We start from the raw sequence: 26,104 nt of genomic DNA, 5'->3' as shown, positions 1-26,104 counted from the left end.
CCATTGGCCTCCCACCGTGGGGATGGCGGGGAAACGTGAATCAAAGTACATTGACTCCAGCTACGTAATTAACATAGCTGTAGTTATGTATCTGAATTTGACTTTCCCTTTTAGTGTAGACTGGCCTAAGACCATAAAAACAACGATGCTGGATTAGACCAAAAGTCCTGATAGTTCAGTATCCCATCTTCTGATAATAGCCAGTGCCAGGTGCATCAGAGGACATGAACACAACAGGGCAATTTTGTGTGATCCATCCCAATTTGTCCAGTTCCAGCTTCTGACAAGTGGAAGTTTAGGGACATCCAATGCAAGGAGTCACATTCCTGACTATCCTGGCTAACAAACATTGCTGCACCTAGCCTCTATGAACTTAGGTAATTCTTTTTTTAACCCAGTTATGCTTTTGGCCTTCACAACATCCCCTAGCAATGAGTTCACTCTGCACTGTGTGAAGAATCATCACTTGATAATTACCTGCTCTGTTCATTCCCTCTGAGCACTTGGCAATGACCACTATCAAAGAGAGGACCACTGGGCTAGATGGATCTTTAGCTGGACCCAGTATGTAAGTGTTACTTGTTTTCAAACTGCTGCTCATTAATTTCAACAGGTGATTCTTAGTTCTTGTGTTGTGTGACGAGGTAAATAACTTTTCCCTATTATGAATGAATTTTAAAAAGTACCTGATAATTTGGTGACCACTGGCATTTACCATTATGCAAGCTAAGAGAAAAATAATACAAGCTGAATATCATGCATTAGTTCAAAAGGTGATGACATGAACATCAAGTTACTACTAGAAACAGGATAACCATAATGGGATCAAAGTCTAATCTTGAATGGCAAATCCTACATTTCTATAGAGAACACACCTTAACAACATGTATTATCCATGCCTTTCAATGATAAATTAGCACACTGCTGCTGAAAATAACCGATTCATGCTTTTATATGTGCTAAATTAATATTTTCTATAGTAAGAATGAAATTCTTGTGATTTTATTTGTGTTTTTTTAGGTGTAACATTTATTTTGAACTTTTAAAAATTAGCTCAAGAAAACCATTTACTCTGATGTTTTGGGGTCTGAGCCTGTATTCTCTGAACTAGGGATGTTAAATATCAGTTAACTGAATAGTCGAGTAAACTCATGAATTCTTATCAGTTAGTCAACTATTCTATAGTCCCCGAGGGCAGGGCCGGCAGCCACTGTATCAGAGGCAGCAGTGCAGGGTGCAGGTGGGAGCTGGTCTGCAGCAGCGCAGAGTAGCAGCAGCCCCTGTTTAAAGGGAGTCTGAGGTCCTGGACCCAGCATGAGCAGGAACTGAGCTGGGCTGCCTGCCCGCCTGCCTGGCTCCTATTATACTTTAAATGCAGAGCTGCCATGGGAGAAGGTCCTGGACCTGGCATGAGCCAGGACTGAACTGGGCTGCTGGCCAGCCTGCTAAAAAAATCATTTTTGGGGAGGCAGGGGGCAAGGAAATGCGTGTAGTCTATAGCATTAACCTATAAGCTTTTGTTTAATGGTTAATCAGTCAATTACACTATTACATCCCTTCTCTGAACACTTTAAATTCCCACGGAGAGTTCTGTGTAATTACGGAATGCTGATCAGGACTTATATGGAAAAGACACCCATTGCCCTTCTAAGTTTTATCATAATACCTGTAGGAATAAAATCAAGTAAGTATCCATGCTCCAAGCAGAGATCAGCATATTAGCTCAGGAGTTAATGCAGAGGAGACAGTTACAGTTCAGAAGAACATTCTGTTTAAGTCCCACTACAGCTGCTTGGCTCTGCACTTTGTTCCCAGCATAAAGCAGTGGAGTTTCCATAGCACCTGCTCCCACAAAAGAAGACCGAGAAAGAAAAGTGGTTTTTAAAAGACTCACTGATCTGATAAGCAAAAATAGCACCTTAAATCCTGAATGCTAGATGAACAGGTTCAGCAAAAAAAGCTCTACTCTGCCTACCCTCATTGCTTTTCCTCACTTGAAGCCATGAGAATTAGAACACAACCGTGTCTCAGACCCTGCTATAATTGATTTGTTTATCACATACATAGAAATCTTACCTTATTTAGCCATTTTAACCCTGGTATTGTGTTTGAATTTATTTGGTCTTCTAGCCATGGACGCATCCGCATTCTTTCCACAGGCATTGTTACCTTTAGTAGAACAAAATGAAGAAAACAAAGGACAGTGTTACAGATACTTAACTGTGTCACAGTCAGAAAAGTAGATTTTTCTTTCTTATCAATAGTAGGCAAATTTCAACTGGTATATTTTAAAAGTGTATGAACACATGGCTGGGTAAATAGCATCTGGTCCTGCACAGAAGCCACAGTGAAGTTTTCCATGCCTCAACTTTGACCTTCTGGAGGGACCACCTCTAAACAGATTAAACAGTTCAAACTCTTATTTAGTCTGTTCTTCTGGGAGGGCTGTTTCTGTAGTGTGCACACCTATCCACCAGGAACTTGTCTGACCCTTCCAACATATTTTACAGCACAGTATCCTCCCGATCATTCAAACAGCATGGAGTATATGGATTTTATTCGGTTAACTAGGAATTCAGATAATCAAGAAGACAGGAGCCATTCACCTGTGGGGGGTGGCCTCTCCCACAGCAGGGGCTCCACCTAACAGTCCTGGTAGCTTGTCTGCAAACAGCTCCCTGAGCTGCTTCAAAGCCAGTGACACCCAATCCTTGTAGCCACAACGTGCAGAGGGAGGCTACAGTTGTGACAGGGTGGAGCAGAGACATCTGGTCAAGACTCTATTATGTCGTGCCAGGACCAGACTTCCCTTTGCTTTGTGCCTGAAGGATCAGATGGCACAGACCTTGCAGGAGGCAGGTGCCATTCAGCAGCAGGGAGGCCTCCTTCACTCCTGGCTAGTAGTCTCTGTTCTATTATCCAAAACTCTCTCTTGTGCCTCTGCATGAGATACATGCTGCAGAGGGCCTGCAGTTCAAGCATCTTGTGCTAGAGGTTGAACCTCTCTAATCTGGCACTCTCTGGTCTGGTAACATCTGTGGCCTGGTGTGATTGTAGTTAGCCAGATTATCCACTTATCATGGATGTGGCCAAATTTCACATGGCCGAAAAAATTTGCATACAGCCACCAATCCTAGCTCTCAGTGTTCTGGGCAGTTATTGAGCTCTAATTTACCCCAAATGTCTGCTAAGAGCCCAGTAAGCAGTGGAAGTGTTGGTAATGCTGCTACACAATACTGACCTCTTATGGTGCAGCAAATTCTCTGGTTCAGCACTGGTCAGGACCTGAGAGTGCCAGATTAGAGAGGTTCAACATGTAGATGACAAGGAAGTGATTCCTATAATTAGGGTTGCCAGGTGTCCGGTACTGACCCAGACAGTCCGGTGTTTTCGCCTCCTGTCCAGTAAAAAAATTCAGAAAATACCAGACACCTAAAATGTCCGGTACTTTCTGATTTTTTCCCGGCCAGGAAGCGAAAATACCAGATGCTTACCTGGTTCCGCAGAGGAGCTGTCTGGCCTGGAACAGGGAGACAAGATGAAGGATGGCCCCCGGCAGCCTGTTAGGGTCAAAAAGCCTCAAAAGCTTTTCTTAAAGGGACAAAAAGCCTCAAAAGCTTTTCTTAAAGGGACCACACGTGTGTGTGTGTGTGTGTGTGTGTGTGTGTGTGTGTGTGTGTGTGTGTGTGTGTGTGTGTGTGTGTGTGTGTGTGTGTGTGTTTTTGCTGAACAACTCTCGGGGTCCCTTTTTTTTGGCTCAATAACTTCTTTGGTCTCCCCCTTTTTTGAGGGGGATAAACCATCTGGCAACCCTACTTATAATAGGACTTTGGATTAAAGGGAATATACTGTAATTCACTGGGCAGCCATCTAATAGCAACTGTCACTCTATCTGAGGGCAAGGTGTGCTTTTCAGGCCTCTTGCCTGTTCAGTGTAGCTAGTTTAGGCCCAAACTCGCTTCTTTTATACACCACACAAATCTGATGTCATTTCGTTGTTTGTACCTGTAAATTATTCACACCAGAGTACAAAGTCTTCAACCTGTTAAAAAATCTTTAACCTATCTCGGGCTTTTCTAAGGTGCCAATGACCACAAAACTAGACACTAGAACTGCACACAGATTTAAGGGTCACATTAAAACGGTTAAGGAGCCTGTAATCAATCATTCTATGTTCAAAGACTTTTGCTTAATTTTTTTCCACTCTAAATCCCTCCCCTTTCCAGCTTGACATAAAGGACAAACAGAGAAAGTATTTGCATTACTTCCAGCTTCCCCACTCTGCTATTGTTGTGTACTTCACCACACTTCTAAAAGGGCCAGAGCCATACATTTGAAAGTGGACAGCAATTAAATTACTGTAAATGGGTTTATTCTTTTTCTTATAGGATTACAAACAATCAAGCAAACTAACAATTCAGGTTTCCTCTTACTTCCCGTAGAAGATATATTTCCTGAAACCAATTTACTGAAACCAATATGGCTCTTTAAAACGTTTTAAATTTTATTTACTGCCCATAGAAGATATATTTCCTGAAACCAATATGGCTCTTTAAATTTTTTTTTAAAACAAAAAGGTAAATTTATAACAAGCATGATCACCCTAAACTCTTAGCAAACATGCAGTCCCATGTTATTAACTTAGATTGGTGGTGTAGAGTAAGCATCAAATGTTTAAACCTCAACTGTCTTTACAGTCACTAACTACAATGACTAAGCACTTGAAAATGACTGACTGTACTTTAGCCTTGACCAGTCAACACAGGAAATCCACTTCCTTGATAGAACAGTACAATTAAATGATGGACAAATTTCCTCCACCCTATACTGGAAACCTACCATCCGCTACACTTACCTTCATGCCTCCAGCTTCCATCCCAGACACATTTCTCAATCTATTGTATACAGCCAAGCCCTAAGTTACAACCAGATTTGCTCCCATCCTGAACCGAAGTAAAGGCTGGCCGGAACCAGTGCCGGCAGGGCATCAGATTAGGACTTAAGAGTGTGGAGCTGCTGCCTCAGGCTAGCCGAGGGCTGTGCTTAAAGGGACCCGACCCCCATACCCCGGACAGACAGTTCTCAGGGTTCCCCGCTTGCTTGTCTAACTTGATGAGGGACGGCAAAGTGGTCCTGTCTTGGAGTGCCCTGAATGCCCTCACTCGGCATATCACAGCACTCGGCCATAAGCCCGGCTGCACTTGCCGCAAGCTGCCATCCAGGGGGGTCAATCGGGGGGCTGTCAGGATCCAGGAGGCCCTGCAGGAGAGCTTCCACCCCGAGGAGCCCGCAGAGCCACCCCAGTCCTCCCCATCGGGGGCTCGTGCCCCATTCCTCCCTCACCTCCTTCCACTTACCTCTCCCTAGCCCCCCTTCCTGATGTAAAAAATAAAGTATACGTATGTTCAAAGATAGAAACTCTCTTTATTTAACAAAACTGGGGGAAGAATTAACTTCTGGGGAGACTGGGAAAAGGAGGTGGGAGAGGGGAAGAGAGAGGGTGGAAGAGGGGAGGGGGAAACCTGGGAGGAGGGAGCTGGAAGGGGGAAGCCAGGGGAAGAAGGAGGAGGGGAAGTATAAAACTATGGTACGCCTTATCTTCAGTACTGTGTACAGATGTGATCTCCTCACCTCAAAAAAGATATTTTGGCCTTGGAAAGAGTTCAGAAAAGGGCAACTACAATGATTAGGGGTTTGGAACAGGTCCCATATGAGGAGAGGTTAAAGCGACTGGGACTTTTCAGCTTAGAAAAGAGGAGACTGAGGGGGGATATGATAGAGGTCTATAAAAGCATGAGTGGTTTGGAGAGGGTGAATAAAGAAAAGTTCTTCATTAGTTCCCATAATAGAAGGACTAGAGGACACCAAATGAAATGAATGGACAGTAGGTTTAAAACTAATAAGCGAAAGTTCTTCTTCACACAGCACACAGTCAACCTGTGTAACTCCTTGCCACAGGAGGCTGTGAAGGCTAGAACTATAACAGAGTTTAAAGAGAAGTTAGATAAATTCATGGAGGTTGGGTCCATGGAGTGCTATTAGCCAGGGGGTAGGAACGGTGTCCCTGGTCTCTGTTTGTGGAAGGCTGGAGATGGATGGCACGAGACAAATCGCTTGGTCATTGTCTTCGGTCCATCCCCTCCGGGGTACCTGGTGCTGGCCGCTGTCAGCAGACAGGCTACTGGGCTAGATGGACCTTTGGTCTGACCCAGTACTGCCATTCTTATGTTCTAAGCTCAGGGCTCAGGGTCGGGGGGGTCTCACTGGATCAACTTGATTTTCATGCAGACCTGCTCCTCGGTTCGCATGTGGCCTTTGGTGGCCAGGCTGGCAGCTATCCTGCCCTAGACCGCTTCATTCCTGTGGCTAGTGCGGACGTCGTGGACGTTGGAGGCCTCTCCCCAAACCTCGATGAGGTCCACGATCTCCGCACTAGACCAGGCGGGTGCCCGCCTCTTGTGACCCCGGGCAGGCTCCTGGGAGCTGCCAGCCTGGTCCTGGGAAGAGGCGGAGGGCTGGGTGTCAGGCTCATGCCATGCCAGGTGTAGCATCTGCTGGCTGGGTGCTGGCAGGCTTGCACCTGGCACGAGCACTGTAGCCAGACCGTGCCCCTTAAAGGGCTCCGGGGCCGGGAAGGGGGCCGAAAAGTTTCCCTGGTTTGGCCCAGAGTGGCCACCAGGGCAAGCTGGGAAGGGCTAGCCTCCAACTAGTTTGAATTAAGTGGCTACACAGCCCTTAATTCGAACTAGGCATTAGTCCTCATAGAATGAGGTTTACCTAGTTTGAATTAAGCGCTCCGCTAGTTCGAATTAAATTCAAACATGCCGTTTGTATGTATAGACGCTATTAAAGTTAGTTCGAATTAACTTTGTAGTGTAGACATACCCTCACTCTCAAAAGTCTTGGGGAAAGACCTATTCTCGCTTGCAGACCACCCCCCAACCTGAAACAAATTATTTCCGGTAACCATGCTACACAGCTACATCATAAGCATCCAGGAACCCAGCCCTGCAATCAACCCCAGTGCCAACTCTGCCCTCATATCTAAACAAGCAAATTCATCACTGGAGCCAACCACATATGCCATCAAATCAGAGGCTCATTTAACTGCATATCCAGTAATGTGATCTATGCCATCAAATGCCAGCAATGTCCCCACTGCAATATATATATTGGACAAACTGGATAGTCCCTACAGGAAAGAATCAATGAACACAAATCAGATATCCGTAAAGGGAACATAGAGAAACCTGTTGGTGAACACTTAAATCTGCCTGGTCACCCGTTAAGAGATCTTCAAGTTGCTGTTTTGTTACAGACCAATTCCACAAGCCAAATACACAGGGAAGGGTTGGGACTACAATTCATTCACAAGTTTAATTCTCTTGCCAATGGTTTGAATCGAGATACCGGATGGCTAGGACATTATCAACCTACTAAACAACGAAGAGTAGAGTATCAGAGAGGTAGCCGTTAGTCTGAATCTGCAAAAGCTTTGTAAATGCAAAAATGCAACAAATGCAAATAAATGCAAAAAATCCAACAAACCTCGGTGCTAACTCTGCCCACATATATACACCAGCAACACCATCACAGGACCTAACCAGATCAGCCATACAGTCACTGGTTCATTCTCCTGCACATCTACTAACGTAATATATGCCACCATGTGCCAACAATGCCCAACTGCTATATACATCGGCCAAACTGGACAGTTCCTACGTAAAAGAATCAATGGACACAAATCAGATATTAGGAATGGCAATATACAAAAACCTGTAGGGGAACACTTCAATCTCCCTAGCAGGGGCAGATGACTGTTTTGCGGGGCCCCGGGCAGCATAATTCCGTGGGGCCCCCCTTTGCCACGGCACATGCGCAATGACGCCATGCGCATGAGCAGCGGCGCCACGGCGCATGCACAGAGCTTTCTGAAGCACGGGGCCTGGGGCGGCCGCCCCGTTCGCCCTGCCGTATATCCGCCCCTGCTCCCTGGACACACAATTGCAGATCTAAAGGTAGCCATCCTGCAGCAAAAAAAACGTCAAGACCAGACTTCAAAGAGAAACTGCTGAGCTACAGTTCATCTTCAAGTTTGACACAATCGACTCAGGATTAAACAAAGACTGTGAATGGCTCACTAACTACAAAAGCAGCTTCTCCTGTCTTGCTATTCACACCTCCAGCTCGGCTACTAGAAATGGGCCTCATCCTCCCTGATTGGATCCACCTCGTCATCTCCAGCTTGATTCTGGCTTGCATATTTATACCTGCCTCTGGAAATTTCCACTACATGCATCTGACGAAGTGGGTCTTTTCCCACAAAGCTAATGCTCCAACACTTCGGTTAGTCAATAAGGTACCACAGGACTCCTCGCTGTTCTTTGTGTAGATTCTGGTGATAGTACTCTTCCTCTCTAAATGCTAACTAATGGTCCATATCTGCTTCCTTTAACTATCCAGTCTTTGCTTGTTAGATACCAGCTCAGCTTTCCCTTTGATATTTATATGCCCACTGCCTCTTTTTGTCCGTCCCCCTCTTGCCCTTCTCCCCTATTTAATTTTGGCTCTGGACATCCAACACTCTGGTCATCTGAAGAAGTGGGTTGTGCCCACACAGCTCATGATACCATCTAAATGTTTTGTTAGTCTTGAAAGTGCTAATAGACTATTTGTTGTTTTTTAAGTTTATCCTGTACAGATTAATTCAGCTACCCCTCTGAAACTTTTGCATAGTCCCGTCAGCTTCAGATATGTAAAATAACCAACTCTCCTGAAACTGACCATAGCTGAAACTGACCATCCATGTACAAAGTTTCAGTCACCATGTCAGACTTGCCAAAAAAGTGGGGATGTTAAATTTCGATTAATCAACTAATCAATTAGTCAATGGAATTTGCATCAACTACTTGATTAGTCAGTAAGGGAGGGGGCACATTCTATCCACTCTCTCTCTATCCTGGCTGCATCTCTGCCTTTTAAATGTAGTAAGCGCCATCTGCAGCTCTTACTACATTTAAAAGGCAGAGGCACAACGATCAGGACTGGCACGAGCGGGGACTGAAACGGTCCTGCTCACGCCACTTCCCCCGCTGCGCCTCTTCCTCCCCTACCCCCCTGTGGAGACAGTACTAGGGGGAACCAGCTTTTAAGGCTGCACTGGCTCCTGCGTCCCCCCTGGCTGACTCTGATACAGAAGCACTAAGCAGGCGGAGGGGGGAAGTGACTATTGAGCCTAGGCTTATCCAGTAGTCAACTAGTTGCTTACATCCCTACAAAGCTCGCACATATGTGTGTCATACCAAAGCAGGCTCATCTGCTCACATGGTATATGCTTTAAGAAATGTCTGCAGCCGCAGGAACAGTATCTGAGTTCATGCAGAATTCACTAACCGGAAACACTCCATACATACACATCTTAAGACAGGGGTGCCTGGATCCAGCCCCCAAGGCTCAGACCCCCACTCCTCCAGCACTGGGGAGCCCACACTGGTACTCCAACCCTCCTCCCCCATGAGGCTGGAGCACATAAAATCTACTAGGCTGGTCCCCCCTAGGTGCGTGAGGGAAATGTGGGGAGTGTCTCCTTCTCAGTAGGGCACCATGTCAGTGAGGAGGGCTTGGGGTTTGTTTTGTTTGCTTTGATTCTCACTTATGTGTGGCCCACAACTGATTTTTCTGTGGGTCAGTGGCCCCTGACCCAAAAACGTCCCCTCCCCGTCTTAAGGAGTGCTCAAGGCTGATGCACTGAATCCTCTAGGACAGAAATTATGTAACTGGACTGAACCCTAAATGCAATTTCTAGCTTTCCAGCAAATCAGCTGCATGTTTTGTTTGTACAACAGGGACAAGAAGCCACCCAAGGGAACCTTAAAAACAGCCCCCTACAGACACCACCACCTCGCCACAACTGCAGCAGGAAAAAGTTGAGCAACTGACAATTTCTGTTGCTGGTGAATTCAACCAACCATGTTTTCTATTACTCTGTCAAGGAAGATACAAGCACAAACAAATATTGCATTTTTGTATGTAAATGATGTAGATATCGCCTGGTGAGGTACACTGCAGCCCTGTGTTCCAAGTGTGGGCATTCAAACTCAGCAAGAGCACACATTGTATATATGTTTATTAGCCAAAATATTCAGGACTAACCTATAGGCCTATTTTTAGGGAACTAATTAGTGAAGAGGCAAAGAGGAGGGAGCCCATCAGCATCTTCAAGGGAACAGTGCTAATTTCACTTTGCTTCAAGTGCCCAGCTCTCCAGCTAGTGATAGCAGTGAGCTCTAGCTTGAGTCTAGCCAGGAGCAGAGTAAACAGCTGCCAATACCATTGCTCAAGAGAAGCTGTTCTTGAGTGGGATGGAAGTACAGAGTTGTGTGGCTCTCTCTTCTCTCCCACAGAGATGGATGCCTCCTTTGGGTCTCCCTACTATTCTCCTGGAGGTGCAGTGCTTTCTCCTCTTCTCCAGACTAGGTATCTTTCAAGGAAAAACTGGGGTGCTATCTGCAGTTACTACCATATATACTTGTATAAAAAGCCACATTCACTTCAGTCTGATCAAAGGCCTTTAGGAGGAGAGAGGAATTTAAGGCCTATTAATTTTAAAACAAAACAAAACTGAAAACACAAATCTTCCAACGTCCAGATGGAGATTGTGGACATTGTCTGGGATACATTTCCACAGAGGAGCAAGCACAGCCACTGTTAATCCAAATATATATGAGCCCAGGCAATGCTCCTCAGAGGCAATGTTCCGAGTTTTGCTACAGAAAACACAGCTGTAGCATTTTCAGAAGCATCTCCAGGCAGTTTTCTCAGAAAAAGAAGACTGACCACATCGGATACAGCAGAATATTGTGGTTGCTTTAAAAAGCTGCACACCAACCACTCCGTTACACAAAGTACACTATTAAAACAGGATTAATGTAGCTCAGGATACAAATTATTTAGAGAAAAATACCCTAAAGCATTGATATTGGTGCATAATTAGAAAGGAAAACAAAATCGGGAAATACACAAGCTTCCTCTGTAATTTTAACTTGGCCATAAAACGTCATATTTTGTGTTCCTATTTTTCTTGTAAAATGTACAGTTTAAAATAATTATGTTTATGCCGTTATGGGTAGGGCTCGACAATTAGGGCAATCTACTCGCCACAGGCGAGTAGATTTTAGCCCAGCATGGTGCTGCAGTGCGATTAGCGCATGCTCAGCACAGTCTGCACGTGCACAGCGTGCCAAATCGCATGGCTGGTGAGCGGGGCTCGCCGCCGTTTGTCAAGCCCTGGTTATGGGTATATCATAAATATACAAGATATACAATGCAGCTAAACTAACATTGTAGTAATACTTAATATACTTAATCTTAATAGTAAGCAATTAATCAGTAGTATGAATTTGTGGAAAATTTCCTAAAATCAGTTCTTTATTCCAGGGCATACAGAACACTAGACACATACTGCTCTTCCAACATTTCACTCTATTGGGGTACCTATACACAGCAAGAGTATTTTGAAATAACTAGCGTAATTTCAAAATAATGCTGAAATACTGTCAAGATGGAGGACAGTACTCGGACTCCCGTAACCATCACTGTACAAGGAGTAAATGAAGTTGGAGGAAAAGTGCTCTATTTCTGCTGTGTAGATGCTCCCAATTTCAAAATAAGCTATGCACGCAACTGACATAGCTCAGTTTGCATAGCTTATTTTGGGTTAAACCCTGCTGTGTAGACACACCCTGGGTGATGACAAAGTAACTTCATGAAATCTAATGGAAGAAGGCAGGACATTTTTAGAGAAGGGTCCAAAACTCTGCAATTTGCTTCCCCTGTAAATTTTGGAGCCTGTTTTGGGGAGGCTTTACTTCACACTGCAAAGCTTCATCTTTTCTCCAAGGCATTCTCTCTGTTTGCTTGCTATGTGCTTTATTACTTCTTTTTTGTACATGTGCTTAGAGCCTCCAATGAAATTACTTTAAAGCTCAATCAATCAATCAAGAATTGGGAAAAAAACCACTTAATGCCATTTAAGTAATTAAAGCACATAAAGGACTTTGAAATATTCAATGAAAGCAGCATAGAAGTGGACAGTACTATTGCCTGTCATAAAACTCCAGCCTGACCTCACCCTTCATTGAAATATATCAATTTCAAAACAAACAAATGAAAATCAGGAACAAACAAGAGACCTATGTAGCACTAAGCCTGGCAAGTTCTTTCACCAAGTCTAACTTTTCCTCATACCACCTCCCCCACCCAGCCTTCCTTTAGTATATGCACTGTAAATAGAGCAGCTGAGCCTCTGTATACCTACCTATACAAACCCCTCTCCATTCCTCCTTAGGATGGCTATGTGTCATAGAATCATACCGCCATAGAGTTACAGGGGACCTGTTTCCTACTTTAGTTTTGCTTGAGTAAGGGTCAGTGGGATCAGGTTGTTTCTCACAACCATGTTCAGAAATGCTGATAAGAAGGCAAGCTATAGCAAGAAATCCCTGTCTATGCTGAAAATGTAATAACAACAAGTGGTGGTTGGTTTAATATACACAGAACTTAAGAAAACAGTTTTCTCTCATGACCACAATATTGCTTCAAACATACTAAGTGACAGTTTGTGCTGAATTTTCCTGCACAGTCATGCTAAGATCATTAAGAACATGGTTATTGCTAGGCAATTCTGGGGGAAGTCATGCCCATGATTTCATTGAAAAACTGCAGCTCCATTGGCTACAGCATTATACTGATTTTGCTTGGCATATTTCTGTGCAAGGTACATCTTCCTGCAAGGTGTTAAGTAATGGGCTTAAAGTGCAGCAGGGGAGGTTTAGATTGGACATTAGGAAAAAATTCCTAACTGTCAGGGTGGTCAAATATTGGAATACAGGCAGTCCCCGGGTTACGTACAAGATAGGGACCTTAGGTTTGTTCTTAAGTTGAATCTGTATGTAAGTCGGAACTGGCGTCCAGATTCAGCTGCTGCTGAAACTGACCGCCAGTTCTGACTTACATACAGATTCAACTTAAGAACCCCAAGTCAGCTGCTGCTGAAACTGATCAGCAGCTGATTCCAGGAAGCCCGGGGCAGAGCAACTGTGCCTCGGGCTTCCTGTAGTCAGCGCTGGTCAGTTTCAGCAACGGCTGACTTGGGGACGTCTGGGGCAGAGCAGCTGGGGTGCTGCTGGGTTGCTCCAGTAGCACCGCTCCTCGGCACTACTGGACCAACCCAGCAGCACCCCAGCTGCTCTGCCCCAGGAGTCCTGATTCAGCCGCTGCTGAAGCTGACCAGCAGCGGCTGAATCAGGACGCCTGGGGCAGAGCAGTTGGGGTGCTGCCGGGTTGGTCCAGTAGTGCCCAGAGCGGCGCTGTGGGACCAACCGGCAGTGCCCCAGCTGCTCTGCCCCAGGGTCCACAACAAAAGCCTGGTCTGCTGGGGGGGGCACACTAGCTGCGCCCCCCCCCCCCCCAGCAGACCAGGGACACAGGGAGCAAAGCGGCAGCGGGGGGGGGGGAGGGGAGGTGCCTCGCCTCTGAGGCTTTGCTCTGGCGCCTGACGCTTTGCTCCCAGTGCCCCTGGTTTGCTGGAGACGGTCCCCAGCAGACCAGGGGCACCGCGAGCGAACCCGCAGCAGCGGCGGGTTCCCGCGCTTCTGAGGCTTTGCTCTGGCAAAGCCTCAGAAGCGGGGGATCCCGCCGCTGCTGCAGGTTCGCTCGCGGTGCCCCTGGTCTGCTGGAGACGGTCTCCAGCAGACCAGGGGCACCGGGAGCAGCTTTTCTCGCCCCGGAGCTCGAGGTGGCTGACCGCTGCCTGTGAGCTCCGGGGCGAGAAAGCCCCGTTCGTAAGTGCGGATCCGACATAAATCGGATCCACGTAAGTCGGGGACTGCCTGTAAATTGCCAAGGCAGGTGATGTAATCTCCCTCTCTGGAGATATTTAAGAACAGGTTAGATAGAAATCTGTCAGGGATGGTGTAGACGGAGCTTGGTCCTGCCTTGAGGGCGGGGGGCTGGACTCGATGACCTCTCGAGGTCCCTTCCAGTCCTATTATTCTATGATTCTATGATTAACAGCTAATAATCCTATTACAGTTTTATTTTCTCTCTCTCCTGAGAAAATCTCCCTCTTTAAGACAAACTAGACACTAAAAAGTTAATGCTGGATTCTTTTCAACATATTTCCACATTTCCTCCCGCTCTCTGATGCTCAGTGAGAGCTTGTTGGCTTCCCTTCATTCTTGATTAAAACTTTGTTGGAAAAAAAATCAAAAGACCAATTTGTTGAGTAGTACATTATATTCAATAATATAATCACTACAGAGAACATGTGAACTCTATGGATGAAGATCACCACATCAGATCTAGAACAGACATAGAAAGTGAAACTAACACAGACCATACATTAGGTCAGAACAAAACAAAATATTTCATGCCCATCAGTTTCATTTTTTTGTATCAGAGGGGTAGCCGTGTACAAACAGTAGTCCTGTGGCACCTTAGAGACGAACAAAAATATATATAGTTTCATGAGCTTTTCATGGCCAAAACCCACTTCATCAGATGATAAGCTGGAGAAGAAAGCTCATCATATGAAGAAATGGGTTTTGCCTACAAAAGCTCATGATTCTATATATATTTGTTAGTCTATAAGGTGCTACAGGACTACTCATTTTTTTATGCTAGCAACCAGATAAGATGCAAACAAAAACAAACAAAACAAACAAAAGGAAGTTTTTCTTCAGCGCACAGTCAACCTGTGGAACTCCTTGTCAAATGATGTGGTGAAGACTAGGAATTTAAGAGGGTTCCAAAAAAAGCTAGATAGATTGATGGAAGCTATGTCCATCAATGGCTATTAGCCAGGATAGGTAGGAATGGTGTCCCTAGCCTCTGTTTGTCTGGGTGACAGGAGAGGGATCACATGGGGATGAACTGTTGTGTTCCCTCTCTTTGGGACATTTGGTATTGGCCACTGTTGGCAGACAGGATACTGGGCAAGATGGACCTTTGGTCTGAACCAGTATAGCCATTCTTATGTTCGTATGCATTTAACTGGAATAACTACGACAATAATTGAAAAGTGCAATTGATACACTTCTTCTCTTTTGCCCTCCGAGGTTAACTTATTCATTAGGTGGCTTCATTTCTCTAAAGGAAAAAAAATGGCACGTTTTCTGCCTACAATGTTCTCTCGGTGCAAACTAGCTGATTTAAGCTTTGTCTGTACTACCAACTTATATTGGTATAACTACATCACTCAGGGATGTGGAGAATCCATACTCAGAGTGATGCAGTTATACTGACTGAACTCACAGTGTAGATAGCACTTTGTCAAGAAGAGGGCTCCTCTTTTCAACATAGTATGGCCTCTCGGGGACGTGGAATACCTACACCAATGGGAGAACCTCTCTCACCAACGTAGGTAGCATCTTTACAAAGCACTATAGCTGCACTAATTCAGCACTGTAAGTGTTCGGCAAGTTTTAAGCTTGCTGAATCTGAAAAAAAAATGTAAATGCTTCTGAAGAGGCAGTTGATGAGAGACACCGTTGGGAGACTCAGAGCTGTGAAAAACCTACTTGTCAGGGAATATGCTGTGGGAGAAGTATTATTCTATTGCACACTTATAAAAGAGAACTAAATATATTAAAATAATGAGACTATAACTTTATTAACTGATTTTCTTTTTGTACTTCCCTTATTTTAAGATGCAGATTCATTGCATACACATATACACCATCCTGCATGACTGGATAGATATGCTAAGAGGAGTCCATACTGCTAATTATAGGATTCAGGGAACTTGGGTCTGTGTTTGTTCATGTTCTGGGACTGTTCCAAGATGAAAAGGAGCACTGATCCTATTTTAAGGACCAGCCCTTGGATGAAAATTCTGTCCCTTGATCACAGACTCGATCCTGCTTAGAAATAGAAACATGCATCACCAAGCATCTTTTAAAGCAAGCAGTCTACCAAAAATGCCCCAATCCCGCAAAAAGTTATATGCATGCTAAACTTTATGTACTTGAAGTGGCCCCATCAAAGGGACATTCAAACCAGAGGAAAATGTTTGCAAATTAAGAATTCAGGGCAGGATGGATTTGGGAAGCCTTAGAACGGTTGGTTGGTTGGTTGGTTGGTTGGTTGGTTGGTTGGTTGGTTCACCATGCAAAGAGTAACTGGACTGGTGAGAGCCAGGGTGAGATCTTATGCTTGCAGACTGAATCCTGGTGTCAGGGAAATGAACTATATTTGCACAGCACATAGGCCCACGAAGTTACAGAGCAAGCACGGACAGAGCCCCTTACTAGTCCACAAACAAAGTAGCACAGTCATCATAGAAGTTGCACACCAATATCCATGAACTGAAGGTCACACTCCAAATATTTTTATAAACACACTCTGATGGATTCAAGTATGTAGGAGCAAAGTACAAGCTTAAAGATCATTATTCTTTTATTTTGTGTTAAAAGAAAGGCAACCAGGAAAGGGGTAAATGAATAGAGTCCTTGGACAGAATAGGTAAAAAACAACTTGGGAGATTATACTTGCAATATAGTTTACACGCCACAAGGCGAAATCAGTAGAGGATCTGAGAACCTTGTTCACTGAGCATTTTAGCAGAAGGTGGAAGTGGAGATGAACTACAGCTGGGACACCATCCAGACCGTAATCCCCTAGAGAACTGGTGTCAGGTACAAGCAGACTAAATTGCAGCTCCACAGTAGGGATATAAGGGAGTAGTTGAGTACCTGACTACTCTACTTGCATTCCACCCTCCCCACAAAGGACCCAGGGATGAACCAGCTGCTTTGGTTGAGCTTGGGGAGATGCAGGCTTGCCTCCTGTGGCGAGCTGGGCCGATGCCACAGACAGTGCTGTGTGGGGCCCTGGGTTGGACAGTTGGGGGCAGCACCTCAGGCCAGGCTGGGTACTTGGGGACCCCAGCCACACCCTGCAGGCACCTGAGAGGAGGCTCTGGAAGCTGAGCCAGTGTGGCTGGGCTTGCTGCTGTGAAGGGGCGTGGCCATGTGCAGGGCCACAGTAAGTACTGAATGAGTGACAGTCCCAAAAGGAAGGGCAAAGGCTCCATGTGAAAGTGGGTCCTCAATTTCTTCATGAAAGGAAGATGTGAAGTGAAGTCAAATATATCCCAACAGGCACCCACTCAGTAACCCCAGTTACAAACCCCTGACCCAAGATAAGGGCCCAAGAAAATGCTATATGTGTAACTCTACTGAGTTCTGCATCAAGAGATATTGCCCCAAGCAATATGGTCTGTATCTATGGTGGTACACAGGATATACATTCCATTTTGGCAGCTGGACATCTAGGTATAGAGAGGATATTTGAAAGATTTCAGGAACATTTTAATTGGCCTGGTGTAAATCTAGAAGGGATACTGTTAGTTTTGTGACTTGTGTCCAAAGAATAAAAAAAGAACATAGGTCTCCACAAAGCCTCATTGTAGCCATTAACTATAATTGGAGAAACAGTCCATAGGGTTGCCATGGACATTACTGGTCCACTCCTTAAGACAGTGGCTCTCAACCTTTCTAGACTACTATACCCTTAAGTTTCACTCACTTAAAAACTTCTTGCTTACAAAATCAGACATAAAAATACAAAAATGTCCCAGCACAGTATTACTGAAATAATGCACACTTTCTTATTTCTAAAAATAGAATTATAAAATAAATCATCTGGAATATAAATATTGTACTTATATTTAAATGTATAGTTTAAAGAGAAGAGTAAGTCGTATGAAATTTTAGTTTGTAGTGACTTCACTGGTGCTTTTTGCGTGGAGTGTTGTAAAATGGCAAGTATCTAGATGAGCTGATGTACTCCCTGGAAAACCTCTCTATATCCCTGGTTGAGAACCACTAACCTAATCCATCCAAAAATGGTAATATATATTGGTGGTAGCTGACTTCACTAGCAGATACTCAGAGGCAGTAGGCTCTAGCTAATATAGAAGCAGAAACTGGCAAGTGTACTTTTTCCATATTTAGCAGTGTGTATTTTCAAATAGAAATATTGCCAGAATGGGGGTCAAATTTCAAAGTCCACATATTCTCTGAACTGTGTAAAATGAAAGTCTTCCCCTTATTACCCAAAAACAAATGTGTTAGTTGAAAGATTTCAAGAGACATTTAAATCCATGATAACAATGTATGTACACAAGAAGGCAAGGGAATAGGGTGTTCTACTGCCTTCCGTATTTGCTTACAGAGAGGTACCCCAAGAATTGACAGGGTTGGCCCATTCAACCTGCTAGACAGAAGGAAGGTCAAAGACCCCCTAGATCTGGTGAGAAGTGTGTGGGAAGTGAACATTGACTCAGAAGAGGAATGAGTGAACGAACTGATATCTAAACTCAGAACAGAGCTAAAAAATCAGTATGGAGCTGATACTGCACAATTTTTTTGGGGGGGAAGCCAACTTGTACAAAAAAGGACAGTATGACAAGAAAGCAAGTGAAAGAGTCTTTGATGTAGGTGATTTGGTTCTGTTATTAGCCCCTGTATAACGCATAAAATGCAGAACTCCCAGAAGGGCCCTCTGAGGTAACAAAGACTCGCTGACACCCTATGGTCAGTGCAACCGTCAACTGTACATATAACTGACTGAAATTTTTTTTATAATAGAGAGGTGTACAGCAAACATAATATGCATAATACTGATGAGGATCATAAAATACTGCCTCTCCTGGATGTAATGTTTGAGAGTTCAACGGAGCCCCTTAAGAGTATATTATATAGCAAATAAAAACTCGTGGCTAGTCCATGTCAAGCAACTCAAGACTGGGACTGTAGGGCTGTTTCATTGCTGTGTAAACTTCCAGACTCTAGGAGTCTAGGATCCTACATTGATTACCAATTTTGGACTTTCTAACCTTAAAGTAGTATTCTTTAGGTAAATTAAATGCAGCTGCCACTTTTCCAGAAACTGGCCAAGCAGGTGCATTCTGGGTTCCAGGAGTATGTACTCCACCGTAGATGATATTGTTGTATTTAACACCACCTAGGAGGAACACACAACACGTGGCAAGGGTGTTTAAAAGCCTCAGAGATGCAGGGCGCACAGTCAAGGTGTCAAATTGTACTGTTGGGGCACAAAGATCTCTTACCTGGGTCACTGGATAGGTCAATGGCTCTTAAACTTTTTGGCCCATGTCCCATCTGGCTCAGGGCCTGGGGGGTAAGGAGGTGTCCCTTATCCCTCCCGCCTTAGGGCTGCCTGGCTTTTAGCCATCCAGACCTGACTGGCACTGACCCCAGGGGAGGCGGGACTTGAACCCACAACACTCCCCACCCCAGGTGAATGCCCTATCCCCTAGACCACACCAAAACCCATGTCACCACCTTACCATCAGGGCACCAATTGCTAATGGAAACTCACTGTTAATTACATTATTAAGTCCAAGCCATTTTGCTAGTGCTGCAACTAGGGAGAATGGCTTAATTTAACCAGTAAGAAAGGAAATAGTAAATTATTAAACAGACTAAGCACTTTAACTTTCTCATGTTAGTTTATCAAACTTCATTTTAAATAAAGTAAAATATTAAGTTATGTCCAACACAAAAGTCTTCAATGTTTTCTTTATTTAAGTCAGGGATAAGGAACCTTTTTTTAAAAAAATCTGGGGCCACTGAAACACAGAAAAATCAGTTGGGGACCACACAAGTGAGAAGCAAAAAAACCCCTCCAAAAACTCCCAACGCTCACAGATGTGGCCCCCAACTGAGACACCTCACTCCTCTGGTACTCCAGCCCCATTGAGTGAGGGGGAGAGACAGGGAGGACTGAGGTCCAGGGTTCCCATGGGCTGGATTTACTCTTCTGGAGTTTAAGGGTTAGTGGAATTTGTAGACACCCCCCCAGGCTTTGGGACGGGGACAAAAATGAGGGGTTCAGTGTGTGGGACAGGGCTGCCAGTGAGTGGAAAAGGGATGGGGGTGCAGGATCTGGACAGGAGGTGGGATACAGGATGGGGTGAGAGGTAGGGTGCAGGAGCAGGCTGGGAATAGGGTGTCTGGCCGGGGGGAGAGGAAAAGAGCAAGGGAAGGTGCAGTGTGTGTCCAGGAGGGAGGGTGCAGGAGCAAGGGTGGATTCAGGAGCAGGGTAGGGATAGGATGTCTAGCCAGGAGGGACAGTGCAGGAGGAAGCTGTGGGTGCCGTGTCTTGGTGTGTAGAGTCTGGCATGAGGGGGGCACTACCTGGCTTCGCTCACAGGCATGGCCACTCACTGCTCCCACTGCCTGCAAATCCAGCTAATGGAAACAATGGGGAAAGCCTCCAGGCAGTGCATCTCTGTGCTGCCATTCCCCCAGCAAGAGAGGGAGGGGAGACAGTGACAGCGCGTGAAGCCGCTTGCTCTGTCCCCTTCTGCTAGCCGGGTCTAGCACAGAAGATTGGGGCTTTCTTCACACACAAACACAAACACACTTCCCTGTGCGCCTTCCGAGCGGGAAGCCAAAGCTGGTGCTCTGGCCTTATAGCCACCGTGAAGCTGGGATGCCAGCATGGGCTCCCTGCTGCATAAAGAGAGGAGGCTGAGCTCGAACTGCGGACCACCTCTAAGGCAGCCGTGGACCACAGTTTGAGAACCACTGGGACAGGCAGAAGCCAAATCCACCCAGATCCCTGGAAAGTGGAAACTATTGTGAATTGGCCTGTCCTCAAAATTAAAAAAACTAGGTTCAATCATTTAGTCCAGATTTATTTTTAAAAATGAATTGTGTATTAATTGTTCATCACAGATCTCAGAGCAGTCTTTGTTGAACCAGGGAAGATAACAAGAAAACACCCACTGCATTTCTAAGTACAAAAGATCTCCCATGGGATAGAATTACTCTAATAAAAAGGTAGGTTATCCTATGGACCAGCGTTTCCCAAACTATGGGCCGCAGCCCAGTACAGGGCCGCAGGAAAAAAGTACCGGGCCTCAGCGTGGTGGCCGGGGTGTTCCGGGTTCCCGGAGTGCCTGTGTGGCACCAGGTCCGCCAAGCCCTTGGCCTGCCTAGGCATAACCTGCAGCCCGATGTGCCGGCTCCCAGCAGAGGCATAGCTAGGGGAGGTAGGGGGGAGAGGGGACAGCCAGCCACCGGAAGCAGCACTGAACAGGGGAATTGAGGCAGGCTTTGGAGATTTGGGGCAGAGGGCAGCCGGCGGAAGCAGAGCTAGCCGGGGGGCAGGGGGCTGGCCGGGAGATCGGGAGGAGTAGGGGAGAAACGGCTGCCGGAAGCAGGGCTTGCCTGGGGCATCCGAGCTGGCCGGGAGAAATTAGGGGGGGAAGCAGGGCTGCTGGGGGGCGCAAGGTTAGGGGTAGGGAGCTGGCTGGGGAAGATGGGGGGGGGGGAGTGGCTGCCAGAAGCAGGGCCGGATCCAGTTAGCAGGGCTGGCCAAGGGAGATTGGGAGGAGAAGCAGGGGAGAACTGGCTGTCTGGGAGGGAGTTGGGGGAAGTGGGGCTGGCCAGAGGCACAGCGGGGAGAGCGGGGGAAGGGGAGCAGGACTGACCCAGCCATATGTAGATCTCGGGGCGCTAACCCCCCCCCCGCAAAGCACGAGTGAGTCCGGCCTGGGGATTCTATTGTGCCCCCACCCCCTCGAGTAGTTGCGAACTGGCTGGCTGGTAGACACACTCATGCAGTCTGAGCACATTTAGCAGCCAGGCAGTTCAAAACTACAAACTGATACATCTAGTAATAATAAAACGTACCTAATGAGAAAATACCAGACATGTTATATGTCTGGTATTTTCTCAGTTTGTTTTTTATGTGTTTATATTTTGGGGCTGCAAAAAACAGTACAAAAAAAAGGGTTCCAACTAAAGTAAAAAGTTTGGGAAACCCTGGTCTAACCAGCTTTCTGTCTGTCTTACACTCCATTTATCCAATCCATATTCTTTAACTTGAGGGCAAGAATATTGTGAGTGACCATATCAAAAGCTTTGCTAAAGGTGGCACTGGGGGCTTTGGGAGGACCAGAAACAACTTATTTGAATATTCATCATTTGATTAATGAATATGTAAATATGCAAATTAATTATCAGAGGGGTAGCCAGGTTAGTCTGAATCTGCAAAAGTGGCGAGGAGTCCTGTGGCACCTTATAGACTAACCGAAGTGTTGGAGCATAAGCTTTCGTGGGCAAAGACCCACTTCGTCAGATGCATGCAACCAGTTAGACACGAAGGCTGTGTCTACATTGGCATCCCTTTCCAAAAAAGGGATGCTAATGAGACACATCGCAATTGCAAATCCGCGGGGGATTTAAATATCGGCATTTGCATTTACATGGCTGACGCTTTTTTCCGGCTTGGGGTTTTTGCCGGAGAAAAGCGCCAGTCTAGACGCGCTTCTCCGGAAAATAAGCCCTTTTCCGGAAGATCCCTTATTCCTACTTTCAAAAGGGCTTATTTTCCGGAGAATCGCGTCTAGACTGGCGCTTTTCTCCGGCAAAAACCCCGAGCCGGAAAAAAGCGGCAGCCATGTAAATGCAAATGCCGTGGGGGATATTTAAATCCCCCGCGGATTTGCAATTCCGAAGTGTCTCATTAGCATCCCTTTTCCGGAAAGGGATGCCAATGTAGACACAGCCCCTGTGCTAAAAGAGTTGAGCATAGTAATGCAAAGAGCCACACATCCCTCCCCCAGAGCCAGGAACCCCCAACCCCCTCCCACTCTAACCCAATGCCTCAGTCTCACCGGAGCTGCCACCGCCACAGCCACACACCTCTCCCTCCAGGAACTGGGGTGCGTGCACAAAGCAGGCATGCGGCTCCGACCGAGCTGTAATCCTGAGAGCCGCATTTCTGTGAGCAAAGAGCCGCATGTGGCTCAAGAACCACAGGTTGCCCCCCCCCCCGACCTAGGGGGCATGAAGGGGTTATGACCTTGGGCAGGAGAGTGGGGTGCAGGGGTTTAGTTTATGACCTAACATAGAAGGGGATTGTGATCTGGGGCTGGGGATTGGGGTGTCAGATGTGGAAGAGGGTATAGGTGCAGGAGAGGGGCAGAGGGTTAGGGTATGTTGAGTAGGGGGACAGAGGGCTGGGGAAGGGAAGGGCTGTGGGTACCAGAGGAAGGCTCTGGCCAGGAGACTTACCAGCCAGCAGCCCAAACAGTCTGCCTGCCTGCAGAACTAAATGCTTGCAGAGCTTAAAATATTTCTCAGCCAGACAGCCTGCCTGCCTGCCCTGCACCTGCACAGGCTACAGGGCCGTGTGCTTGTGTGAATAACTCAGCCGGAGGGGAGAGGGGCATGGTACTTCATGTGCTGCCTGTTATTCGAACAGGCAGCTCCAATTAGCCAGTTCTGTCCAGAAACTGACCAATGGGATTCTGCTGGGGCGAAGTCTTCCCCCTGCTTCTCCGGGATCACAGTTTTGAAAGAGAAACAGCTCTGCAGACACTTTTCTGAGCAGCATGTAGGCTGTAGGACAAGCAAGAGAGCCTGCCTGGGGCTCCCCGCTGCATGCTCTGCCTTTTAAATGTATTATGAGCCAGCACGCTCTTAATACATTTAAAAGGCGTAAGCACAGCAGGAGGGGACCCAGCACAAGCCGGGACAGCTGACTGCATGCTTGTGCGGGGTCTCCCCTGCTGAGCTTCTGATTTTTAAATGTATTAAGAGTCCTCAGCTGATTCCTGGCTCACCCCCAGTCCCCACTACTCACCTGCCCCCTGCAGAGATGGGGGGACCAGCTTTTAAGGGGGCTCTATCCCTAACCTGGATAAGAGGTATTTAAAAGATATAAATCTGGATTTTGTTGCATACACTGTCATATAAATTCTCTTTTAAATTATACAATTCAAGTCATTTGAATCTCCCCCTACCCTAAAAACCTCTAATAAAAGGAGCCTCCTCTCCTCTGTAGTGCTAGTATTTCAGCAAAGAATTGAGAAGTTGCATCTTGTGCAATAGTCAAGTTACAGGCTTTTTCTTGAATAAACCAACAAGATGAAAATACACATATATCAACTTTAGATACAGGTATAAGCCAGTGCTCCCATCCTGATCTGCCTCTCCTCTATTACCTATTAATGACCTGTCCTTCAGTGGGAAAGAAAATCATCTCAGAATGTAAAACTGACAACACTTTGCTTCCGTCTTCAGACCTGATGAACAGCTAGCTGTGTAGTGTGAAAGGTTGTAGAGTCCACCAAAAGAAGTTGGTCTAATAAAAGATACTACCTCATTCACCTTGTATTACTTACATTGTAGAACCAACACAGCTACAACACTGCCAACAGACTGAAAAACGATATATCATGTAACCAGCAGCATGGGACAAATAAGTGACAGCACTGTCAATCGGGTATGCTCCTGGGTGTACCCATTCTTAGATTTGCAAGGGTTAAGATTTCTAGAGAAGTTGTCTGAAGTTCCTGAAACTGTCAAATCAGAGATAAGATTAAGGAAAGTAAACAATCTAAACCAAAAGACCTTGGATTGTTGAGCAAAAGAGGTCAAAACTGAAGGCAGAAACTGTGCTATCTGGTCTATTTATCTCAACCACTGCTAGTGCCTCTCTTGTCTTATTGCGGAACATTATTGATACGTTATCGAAAATGCACTGAGGAAACACCATGAATCCTTTGGTGATTTCATTATAACTCCTGATAGAAGGAACCCACACTCTGGGTTCTTTTTAGTTTAAATATGTAGTTCTGCCCTGACAAGTGGCATTTTCTCCTCTACAGAGTCACTCACTGTACGTAATCTAGTATTTCCCAATTTTATTTGGCCACGGAACCCTTTTAAGAAAAAAACCGCCAAGGGAAACTGCTAGACCTAAATAAATAAATAAATAAATAAATCAAGGTGGAAAAACTATCAAGGAAAAAACAAAAACAAAAAACAAAAAATAAAACACACCGGCTCGCCCCCAAGACGATGGCAGCCAGCGGCCCCTTGAAGATGGCGGCCCTGGGCAACCGCCTGGCACACCCACCCCTAGGACTGCGGAATCCTTACTTTCCCTTTGCGGAACCCCGGGGTTCTGCGGAGCACCACCTGGGAAACACTGGTGTAATCCATGTTCTAACTCCTCACTGCAGCAATGCAAATATATTTTTCCTGATTCTTATTCTTATTAACACTGCAGAAGCAGCAAAACAAACCTGGATTATATTTCTTCATACCGTCACCAACAAATCATTACCTGCAACCTAGAAAACGGTGCACGTTACTTGCTCATTTATCTGCCATCCTGCTTGCTTGCACAGAAGAGTAACCCAAGAATCCAAGATACCGGTAACTCTAATACAACCATGTGGGGGGAGGGTGGCTGACCCCTGACAATTCCTAGCGTGAGACATAATCTGGCCCTTAATAAAGAATCAGTCTGCCAAATAATTTCTCTGCTTCCCTTATTCCTAAATTTAAAAAAATGTACTGCTAAGGGGATTATCAATGATCAAGGGAAAGCACTGCAGACTGATTTAGAATAGCACACAATGGTATCAAGATTTTAACAGCTATCAAAACTGGAAATGCAAGGTAAATGGAAGTGAAGGGAAGCTCTCTTTCACACACACAAATATATATATACCAAAAGGGCAAAGGAAGCTCGAAAAACAGTTCTCCTTGAAAAAAAATAAAACCAACACCCAAATCTTCCCATCTCCTCAAAAGACTGTGAAGGGCAACATATCCTACGCATATATTGAAAAAACACATACATAACAGAGTGCAGGATAGAGATGTCCTAGAAACTGTACAAGGTTAACCAACAGACTCCAACGCTATACTAAGGCTATTTCATCAGTCCAATAGCACAACAGCATCCTTGCCCCATCTAAAGAATATTAACACACTCTAGCTGAGTTACAGATATTAAATATCAAAACAAACTCTACCATTTGGTTTCCATGCAAAGCCTCATTTTCTCTCACCAGCAAAGACAGAGCTGTTATATTACAGTGATCTCAGTCATTGCTAGCAAAGGTGCTCTTGGATTGACACAGAGCTTAAAATGTCTTGAAAAAAATCCACCCTGCTTGAATACAGCCCAGCTACAAGACTCATTCACATCATTACATTTGCAAATTTTAAAACACACAGAATACCTCTTCCTCTCCAGTTCTCTAAAACAA

At 45.6% G+C, this 26,104-nt stretch overlaps 1 protein-coding gene across 3 annotated transcripts in view; it reads right to left on the bottom strand.

The window, feature by feature from the left end:
• Positions 1-26,104, bottom strand: part of IRF2 (interferon regulatory factor 2) — an 82,109-nt gene that overhangs the window by 40,267 nt on the left and 15,738 nt on the right. For all 3 annotated transcript variants that reach the window (XM_006130171.5, XM_006130172.5, XM_075930285.2), the window contains exon 2: positions 2,077-2,169. In XM_006130171.5, coding sequence (XP_006130233.1) covers positions 2,077-2,163 — 87 coding nt within the window. In that variant the 5' untranslated portion in view covers positions 2,164-2,169. The remainder of the gene's footprint in view (positions 1-2,076; positions 2,170-26,104) is intronic.

Source organism: Pelodiscus sinensis, chromosome 4, assembly GCF_052426305.1.
Source record: "Pelodiscus sinensis isolate ZL-2025 chromosome 4, ASM5242630v1, whole genome shotgun sequence".
Lineage (NCBI taxonomy): Eukaryota > Metazoa > Chordata > Testudines > Trionychidae > Pelodiscus > Pelodiscus sinensis.
The sequence above is the reverse complement of the archived record's forward strand: the minus strand, read 5'-3'. Positions and strand labels throughout refer to the sequence as shown.